The sequence below is a fragment of the Petaurus breviceps genome, unplaced genomic scaffold, assembly GCF_028583685.1.
Source record: "Petaurus breviceps papuanus isolate PSGF00001 unplaced genomic scaffold, PetGlider_PUasm1.0 76, whole genome shotgun sequence".
In the NCBI taxonomy this organism is placed as follows: Eukaryota; Metazoa; Chordata; class Mammalia; order Diprotodontia; family Petauridae; genus Petaurus; species Petaurus breviceps.
Window position 1 is genome coordinate 8,774,695 of NW_027186473.1, and position 10,275 is coordinate 8,784,969.

Below are 10,275 nucleotides of genomic sequence, written 5' to 3' on the forward strand. Positions count from 1 at the left end.
TCTGGTCAATTTAATAAAGGCTACTTAGTGAATTTACTAGGTCTGTTTGCTTATCAGAAGTGGAATTCTCTAAACACTGGTGTCAGTTTCAATTAGTGACACAAAATCCAAGATCCATTTTAAATCTAGTAACAAAGAAAAAAAAATCACGGGTGTCAAGGAACATTTTAGCTTGAAAAATCAGATATAGACCTGATCATATTTTCCTATGCAGTGAGTGCACTGTTTTTTCCTGCTTCTAATGTCACACACATTTAACACATTATTGCTTGATAGAAATATATTATCAAATGTGGGGATAATAGGAAAAAATCAGTTTTTACAGGGTAGATTGGTTCAGTCCTATGTAATATATTTAGAATGTGCTAAACTATTAAAGAACAAAATTCCAGGGCACGGAAAAAACCTGTTTACAATATTTAGCTTAAATATTTTAATGATCATTTTCACCTCCATCTTAGCTTTCAACATATAAAGAATAGAAAATGAGGCTTGTTTCTAAGTTATTTCTAAACAGTACTTCTGACCAGAGTGGACCTCTGCCCCAAACATTCAGAAAGAAGAGTTCCTTAGGCTCTATTTTGACGGCATCACAGAAGAAAAACATGTTGTGCACTCCTAGGGGGATAAGGCTGACTGAAATTATCTTCTTAATATCAACCTACACTGTAGATGTCTATCACAAAATTATGCATTATCTTTATTCATAGACTGCTCTCTAACAGAATCAAGATGGTAGGGGCAGGTTTGTTTTTCAAAGCTTTCATTAATAGCAAATATACTAATAATAATAGTTTTACATCTTAAAAAGTCACCTTTCCCACACCCCAAAGACAATAACAACATGCAATGTATGTCTGAGAACACATATAATTACACGGTTGTTTTTCCTCTCCTCCCTGTACTCTTCCTACCCCCCCTCCCCGGTCCAGTCCCAGGCCCTGCCATGTCACCCTCACAAAGCAGGGGACAATCTTATTCTGGCAGATGCCAGGGAGGGATTCAGCTAAGCCTTGGGGAAACTGGCTTTGTGACCATGGGCAGGTCACATAAGCTCTCTGGGGGTTGAGGCAGATGATCTCAAAGTTCCCCTCCAAGCTCTAAATGTATGAGCCAATACAAGAAGAGCTTCTGCATTATGGGCACTGAAGGGAATGTGTAAAACAAACAGCTGAGTGTTGGCTTGCAAAGTCAACTCACTAAAACTCTAGCTATTTTATATGCCAGGATGATAGGGAGTACTCTAGTGAGCTCAAATTTCAAATTTGTTTATTCAACACATTCCATAATCATGCTAAGGTCTGCTAAAAAAAAAAAAAGTACTCATATTTACAGTTTCCAACAGGTGAAGTATCCCAGAGCTATAAGTGTTCAGAAACCAAGCAACATCATACCATAACAGAACTTCTACTTTCCTTCCAAAAGCCAGAATGATATAAAGCTATAAAAAAAAAAAACACCCTTAAATCAAATAGAGAAGGAACACATCCCAAAGGCTCAAATTGAGCCTTAGATTCTAGGTTTGACTGCAACACTGAAGTTGCAGTTACCAACTGAAGTTAGCAATGCTCCCACACTAATTTTACATCCTCAAATAAAATGAAAGATAATGCTTCCAATTTATAGAATCTGAGTTGGAAGACACCTCAGAGTCCATCTAGTACAACCTGTCCCTGAACAAGTATCTCAAAACTAATACTCTTATCTCATTCCTATATTTCCACATGTGATTTACTAGTCTAGGGCAGGGCTTCTTAGACTTTTTCTACTCCCATCACCTAGGTCAGGATGGGAAACCTGCAGCCTCAAAGCCACACGTGGCTCTCTAGGTCCTCAAGTGCAGCCCTTTGAGTTCAAATTTTACAGAACAAATCCTTTTATTAAGGGGATGTGTTCTGTGAAGTGGCCTCAAGGTCTCAGGGTCCCCACCCTTGACAGGTCACTGCAAAGATCTTCCTGCCTTTTCATTTCATGCTGAAGATAGCTAAAAAAAATATCTTGTACAAATACCATTTTCATCACAACTCTTACCTTTCCAGGAACATTCCACAAGTCTAAGTCTTGAGGATTCACATATTAGCCCTACCTTTTCAATAAACTCCAGTGGCTCCTAGAACCAGGGGATCAGATATAAAATCCTGTTTGGTATTTGAGCTCTTCATACCTGACCCCTCCTTCCCTTTCCAATCTTCATATACCTTCCTTCCTTCCACAGTCTCTACAATCCAGTGACACTGGTCTTACAGCTGGTGGCTCCTTGCACAGATATTTCATCTTCCGATTCAGTGCATTTTTACATGCTTTTCCTGTGCCTGGCATCCTCTCTCTACTCCTCCTCCTCTGAATCTTCCTTCAAGGGCCTGCTAAAATCTCACCTGATCCCACTTAATGCTAAGTGCTTTCCTTCTGAAAATATCTTCAATTTGCCCCATTGTTTATGTGTAGTTGTTTGCACACTGTCACCTCCATTATGTTGTAGCTCCTTGAGGGAAGGTCTGGGTTTTGACTTTCTTTTTATCTCCAGTGCTTAAAGCTGCCTGGCACAGAATAGTTGCTTAATAAATGCTTGTTGTTGTCAACTTCAGCCAAGACCTCTCATGTTTGCTATCTCCCTCCCTTAGAATGCGAGGTGTGAACACTGGCATGATTTCCCTTTTCTGTTTGTACCACCAGTGCATTGCATAGCATAGTGTAATTAACTTTTCCATTCATTCATGGTGGGTACAAGCAAGCATGTTTTCAGTATTGACTGGTGTTCAAGAAATAGCATAAAGGACTAAACCTCACTGAGGAAGGATGTGGTTAGGAAAGGATGGAAGTTAGTCATGTGTTTCAAAAAACGGGTAAAAGCTTAGCCTGATGCCCCAATAACACCTTCAGATATAATAAGATCTAGAGGAAAGTCTCTGGCACATGAGGTGAATCATCTATGAGAAGAACATGGATATAAATCAACACAGGATCAGGAAGCATATGGATTGTGATCTGCATTAACGGAGAGATCACCCACATTGGTGAGATCATAGGAGTCACTGAAGTACTTAACAGGATAGGAGTCAGTAATCTATAATATCAATCTTTATATTAGTCACACGTACATACCAGAGGGAAGGGCTCATGGTCTGGGATTACCATTCTTATTGAGAATGTCATTTTCTTAAAAATTCTACAATGCACATTCCTTCCTTTAATCAAATGAGATACTATTTGTAACACATTTACACACAATGCCTGGCATGTAGGTACTATATAAATGCTTATTCCCTTCTTCCCTTTTGAGGAGTTAACTTCTTCAATCTCAGTTGTATAACTACCTACTTAAATGGTTTATTCTGCAGAAGTTATTGTCATAGCTATAGCTTTAAGAAATGTACTCCAAGGGGTGGCTAGGTGGCGCAGTGAGTAAAGCGCTGGCCCCAGAGTCAGGAGGACCCAACTTAGGTGTTCCCCCAACCCTCCAGTATACCCAACTAGATAGGCAGAGGGAGTTGTGTTTGAAAAGCACGAAAGACCCAAGAGATTAGAGTCTAAATCTAACATTCGAGTTATTTATGATGAAGGGCAAACAAGCAACTGTCCTTCCTACTAAAGTAAAATAGGAGTGTTGAAACGGCTTACCTGTTCGGCTGCTTCTCTTTTGGCATTGTATGTATCAAGATGTTCTTGCAATTCCAACACACTGAACTTTAGTGTTTCTAGCAAACCACATGACATCAACTGTGAAAAAAATTTTTTTTAATGTTTTGCCAATTTGGTAATGATCACAAAATTAAAAGTTTGTAGGTGTATAAGGATTACCTGGGCTTACCCAAAGGTTCTAGTCCTAGAACTAATGAGTTCATTTCTCTCTTATAAGTAGGAATGGCCTTACATTTAAAAGGAGGAGCTGAAAGTCTATTTAAGTTTCTTTAGGAAGTCTAAGAAGGCCCACCCAAGATACCCAATACCCACTGATTGAATCCAAAAGTATGCTGGTGTCATGAAAGGGCTGACACTCAGATTTTAGGAGGCATTCTTCATTGTGAATGACCGGAATAGAGTTTAGATACACAGGATGGGAACACAGGATAAGAATGCTGGTCACCTAATTGGGGATGGGGACAGAGAATCATGTAAAAAGGGAAATAAATGCAGGATAGCAAAGAAAAATTTTACCTAGGGCTTGTCCTAGCATATCCACTTATTTTCCCAAAGTACTGAGAGAAAGGTCTATGGAGGACCATTTTAGATTATGCATTATTGCTATAGTAGAATGAACGCTGGTCTGGGAATCAAAAATCCTGGGTGGTACACTTAACTTTACTGCTAACTAGCTGTGTTACTCTGGACTTACATTCTTTTTTTTTTTTTTAAAGCAATCGGGGTTAAGTAACTTGCTCAAGGTTACACGGCCAGTTATTTCTGGGTGTGGTGCTGAGTATCTGAGCCCAGATTTGATCCAAGTCATCCCAACACTGGAGCCGGTGCTCTTACTCGCTGAGCCACCTGGCCGCCCCTTGGACTTACATTCTAATAATATAAAACCAAAAATTAATATGATTCCATCTTCAAGCTGTAATGGTAATGTAAATGGGAAGATCTTTCCTGCTTTTAAGTCACATAGAAGCCTAAGTCACATGAGTTTGGGTCACATGAAACCTATGGAAGGAGGAGCTTGCTGAACAGGTGGAGCAGAAAGGGTAGAGCAGAACCCAGAGGAAGTTGTTCAGAGCAGTTAGAACTGAGGGAGGAAGAGAGAGGAAACAGGTAGTGAGCTGTGAGTGCTCATTTGTAGGAAGGGCCTAGCAGGGGGTAATGCTTGGGGATTGTAGTACCCCCTGAAGTGTGTTATTGTATATAGATTTCTTTGTTGCTATGATGGATTTGGCTTTCTGGTGTTTGAATGTTTTGGTTCTGTCTTCCATGTGGAGTCTGTTATATTTTGTGATTCAGAATTATTCTGGCATATTCGTAGCTGCCATAGGCATTGTGAATATTGTGTTGGCACTACAGGAGCTTATATTCTCTCTTGAGAAACAATATATACACACACATACATATATTATATGTGTGTATATATACATATACATACATATATATGCAGTTAATACAAGGTAATTTAGGGAAGCACGCATTAGCAGCTGGGGTAATCTGGAATGGCCTCATGGAAGTGGTAGTAGATGATCTAAGCCAAACAAATTTTAAAATGGTAGGACAAAATATAATGTGTGTGTATGTATGTGTATTTGTGTACATGCACACATATACACATACACACATGCATATTCCTTTTTTCCCCCCATTATAAAGCACTTTTAGCTTTTTAAGATTTTTTATTACATGAAGACTTTTATCTCCTTATATTGAGCCCATATTTGACATTTTACCGTTTCAGCATCCACAAAGACTGTTGGGCATTCTGAACACATCATCATTACTTCCAATGAACTTTTAAACTTTTTTCCAATTCGCTGGAGACTCTCACCAAGAAAACTGACTGAATCATTTGTTATAGCCCCAAATTTTCTTTGAATGGTCTAGAATAAAACATACAGAGAAAACTAATTATAAACATAGTACATATACACTTATAAGCATCCTTCAATCTATATCTTTAATTTTATTAAAAATTAAACTTTATAGCTCTGAAAATTAAACTTTAAAGCTTTCAAAACACTATTTTAAAAAATAAATAACATGAAAGAAGTAAACTAAGCATACATGCTTGTCTATTTGGCCATTCTTGGGTTTAGTCCTGAAGAATCAAGAATCCTCAAGATAAAACACATGACAAAGGATTACCCAAGCTCTGCTTAAATTAGTCTAGTGAGGAACAACCCATTACCCCCGAATCAACCTATTTCACTTTTGGATATCTATAAACTGTTAAATCAAACTTAAGTTATTTTTTGCAATTTCCAACCATGAGTCTTATTTCTGCCTTCTAGGGTGAAACAAAAGAAGTCACAATAACTCTTCCACTTGATGGCCTTTCAAGAACATTAAAATACATTTCTGAGGACCATGGTTCAAAAAGTACATTGACAACCTGGATATTTTGTGGAGGAGGGCAAATTAGGATGGAAAATGGAAATGAATCCATTGCACATAAGGATTGAATGAAGGAGATAAGTATGGGTGGACATGAATGCTCTCTTTAAATATCACATAGAATAGGGATTAGACTTCTGTTTGGTTCCAGATGGCAGAATCAGGACTAATGCGTGGAAAGCACATAAATGCAAATACAAATGTAAGAGGAAGAGAATATATACTAATGATGACCACATTAAAGGAGAGGTGATAGGGTAGAATAGACCAAGGTGTAGGAGAATTGGAAGGATTAACTGAGAAGTTACTACAGATATGTGTGTTGAAATTCATTTCTCTAAATGTAAAAGAGTTGCAAGTGTAAATTTTTTAAAACATTTAATAAATCTTTAATGACAAAAATACTTAAGAAGGGTTATATAAGTTGACTTAAAAAAATTACTGATATAAAACAACTTATCTTGTGTTACCAGTCACGGTTGAAATCTAAGAATTAGAAGCATATCCTTCTAAAGAGAGGAAAAACAAACCCCATATTATACTGATTAAAATGTATAATGTTGCTATTAAGCTTAAAAAAGAAAAAAAATCATAAATGAAAAAGCAAACTAATTTTTTGCTTTCTCTTTTTGCATTTGCTAGTGGTTTATAAATTTTGTCTTTTTTTTTTTTTAGAAAAATTAGCCAGTAGCCAAAGTCTAGTTTTTTTGTTGTTGTATTTATCGTTTCAGTTTCTCTTTCATGTTCTCTTTTGATCATTTTTATCCTAATCGTAATTATTTTTTGATTTTCTACTTTCTTTTAGATTACATTTTCTTTCCCAACTTATTTAAATGCTGGCTCAATTCATTTAGGTTTTTTCCTCTCTAATTTAGTTATTCTGCACTATAAATTTCCCTCTAAATTATAAGGACTGTGTTTAGCTAAACAGTAATAAATTTGAGAATTTAAAAGAGAAGATTATCTCCAGAATACCAAACTGGGGGGACAGGCAAAAGATAAATTGGCCAAGGAGAAATCAGGCAGGACCAGAACTCACAAATGATTTTTCTAAGCCTTAAAAGAAAGTTTCTTTGCTACACAAACTTTTTATTTAACATATTTATTTTTAGTTTTCAACATTTATTTCCGTAAGATTTTGAGTTTCAGATTTTCTCCCCATCTCTCCTGTACCCCCCAACCCAAGATGGAAAGCATACTGATTACCCCTTCCCCCAGTCTGCCCTCTGTTATATATTCCCTCTCCTTCCCCTTATCCCTTATTTTCTTGTAGTGCAAGATGTATTTCTATATCCCATTGCCTGTATATCTTATTTCCTGGTTGCATATAAAAACAATTTTTTTAACATTTGTTTTTAAAACTTTTGAGTTCCAGCTTCTCTCCCTTCTTCCCTCCTGACCCACCCCCACTGAGAAAAGCAATTCTATATAAGTTATACATGTGTAGTTATGCAAAACATTTCCATAGTAGTCATATTGTGAAAGACTATGTTTCCCTCCATCCTATCCCGCCCACCATTTATTCTATTTTCTCCTTTGACCCTGTCCCTTTAAAAAGTGTTTGCTTCTATCATTCCTCCCTCTTATCCCCACTACCCCTTACTTTCCTTTAGGGTAAGATGCACAATTGAGTGTGTATGTTATTCTCTCCTTGATCCAAGTCCAATGAGAGTTAAAATTAACTCATTCCCTTTTACCTCCCTGGTCTTCTCTTCCCTTCCCTTGTAACAGTTTGCCTCTTTAATGTGAGATAATTTACCCTATTCTATCTCTCCCTTTCTCCTTCTCCCAATATATTCCTCTCTCATCTCTTAATTTTATTTTTTAGATATCATCACTTCATATTCAACTCACCCTGGGCCCTCTATCTATGTATACATGTACACACATACGTACCTATACATACACACACAAATATATGCATGTATATATTTTTTTTTCTTCAACTACTGTAATACTGACAAAAGTCTCATGAGTTACAAGTAACTTTTAAGGAATGTAAACAGTTCAACTTTAATAAGTTCCCTATGATTTCTCTTTTCTGTTTACCTTTTCCTACTTCTCTTGCTTCTTGTATTTGAAAGTCAAATTTTCTGCTCAGCTTTGGTCTTTTCATCAGGAATGCTTAAAAGTCCTCTATTTCATTGAAAGTCTATATTTTTCCCTTAAGTATTATATTCAGTGTTGCTGGGTAGGTGATTCTTGCTTTTAATCCCAGCTCCTCTGACCTCCAGAATATCATATTCCAAGCCCTCCAATCCCTTAGTGTAAAAGCTGCAAGATCTTGTATTATCCTGATTGTGTTTCCAAAATACTCATATTGTTTCTTCCTGACTGCTTATAATATTTTCTCCTTGACCTGGGAACTCTGGAATTTGGCTATGATATTCCTAGAAGTTTTATTTTTGGGATCTTTTTCAAGAGGCACTTGGTGGATTCTTCCAATTTCTATTTTACCCTCTGGTTCTAGAATATTAGGGCAGTTTTCCTTGATAATTTCTTGAAAGATGATTTCTAGGCTCTTTTTTTGAGCTTGGCTTTCAGGTAGTCCAATAATATTTAAATTATCTCCTGGATCTATTTTCCAGGTCAGTGGTTTTTCCAATGAGATATTTCACATTGTCTTCTATTTTTTCATTCTTTTGGATCTGTTTTATAATATCTTGATTTCTCATAGTCATTAGCTTACATTTGCTCCATTCTAATTTTGAAAGAATTATTTTCTTCAGTGAGCTTTTGAACTTCCTTTTCCATCTGGCCAATTCTGCTTTTTAAGGCATTCTTCTCCTCATTGGCTTTTTGTACCTCTTTTGTCATTTGAATTAGTCTATTTTTTAAGGTGTTATTTTCTTCAGTATTTTTTCAGGTCTCTTTTAGCAAGTTGTTGACTCGTTTTTCATGATTTTCTTGCATAATTCTCATTTCTCTTCCCAGTTTTTCCTCTCTTACTTGATTTTCAAAATGCTTTTTGAGCCCCTCCATGGCCTGAGACATTGACATTTTTCTTGAAGGCTTTTGATGCAGGATTTTTGGCTTTGTTGTCTTCTTCTGGTTCTATGTTTTGATCTGCTTTGTCACCAAAAAAGGATTCTATAGTCTGATTTTTTTTCTCCTCTGTTTGCTCATTTTCCCAGCCAATTAGTTGGCTTTTGAGCTCTTTGCCATGGTAGAACTCTACTTCCAGAGTGGAGAGTGCTTTGCCTGAAATTTCTGGAGTTTTGCTCAGTTGTTGTCAGAGCTACTTCTAGGTACCTGCCTCAGAATTGCAAGGAGGATTTCCTCTCCACAGCTGCCACAAGCTCTGCCCTGCAAGCACTCCTCCTCACCCAAGGACCACCACCCAAGACTGTGACCCAGATCCAAGCAGGACAAAGCAATAGATTCCTGCAATTGCCCTCTGATCAGCCGCTTGGTCCCCCCACCATCTGTAGGCCTGGAGCTCCGGAAGCAGCCACTGCTGCTGCCATCACAGCCACTCTCATCTCCACCGCCCCAGGAATAGAGGCTGGACCATGCTCTTCTCTCACCCAGGTCCAACAGAGTTTCCCCACTGATGTTTTACTTTCTCTTTGGTGTTTGTGCGTTGAGAAGTCTGGAAACTGCCACAGCTACCAGTGATTCAGTCCCCTGAGGTCTGCTTCGGCCTGCTTGGTGTCAGTGCGCGGCCCACGTGGGACTGTGCTCTGCTCCTGCCTTCCACAGGAGATTTGTTTCACTCTGTCATCTGTGGGTTCTTTAGCTCATTGTTTAGAGTCATTTTTTTTACAGGTATTGAAGGTAACTGGGGGAGAAGCTCAAGCAAAACCTGCTTTTACTCTGTCATCTTGGCTCCGCCTCCCCTCTCCTACAAACTGTTTCTAAATAAAGAAAAACAAAATAGGATTCTAGATTCTTATTGCTCTTTAAAATGATTGTGCCAATTTATAACTCCAGTAGCAGTGTATGTGTTTCCTTGCAGCCCTGCCAACATTAAGCTGTCATTTTAAATCAGTTTTTCTCATGTGATGGGTGTGAGTTAAGCAAAGATGCTTTGGTTTTCATTTCTTTGATTATTAGAGTTGAACAATTGTTGAGTGATTCACCATTTGTTTCTTATGTAAATTATCTATTCCTAATAATCACCACAAATGTGCTATTTCCTTAGATAAGTCACTTAAGTTTTTAGAGACTATTTCCTCATCTGTAAATTGACTTCACAAAGTTCCCTTTAGCACTGAATCTAGAATCCTATTTCCATCTTGAATC

At 37.5% G+C, this 10,275-nt stretch overlaps 1 protein-coding gene across 9 annotated transcripts in view; it reads right to left on the reverse strand.

The window, feature by feature from the left end:
- Positions 1-10,275, reverse strand: part of FRYL (FRY like transcription coactivator) — a 314,599-nt gene that overhangs the window by 8,743 nt on the left and 295,581 nt on the right. For all 9 annotated transcript variants that reach the window (XM_069105195.1, XM_069105197.1, XM_069105194.1 and 6 more), the window contains 2 exons: positions 5,367-5,516; positions 3,619-3,717 (listed from right to left, as the gene is read on the reverse strand). In XM_069105195.1, the coding sequence (XP_068961296.1) occupies positions 3,619-3,717; positions 5,367-5,516 (249 nt within the window). The remainder of the gene's footprint in view (positions 1-3,618; positions 3,718-5,366; positions 5,517-10,275) is intronic.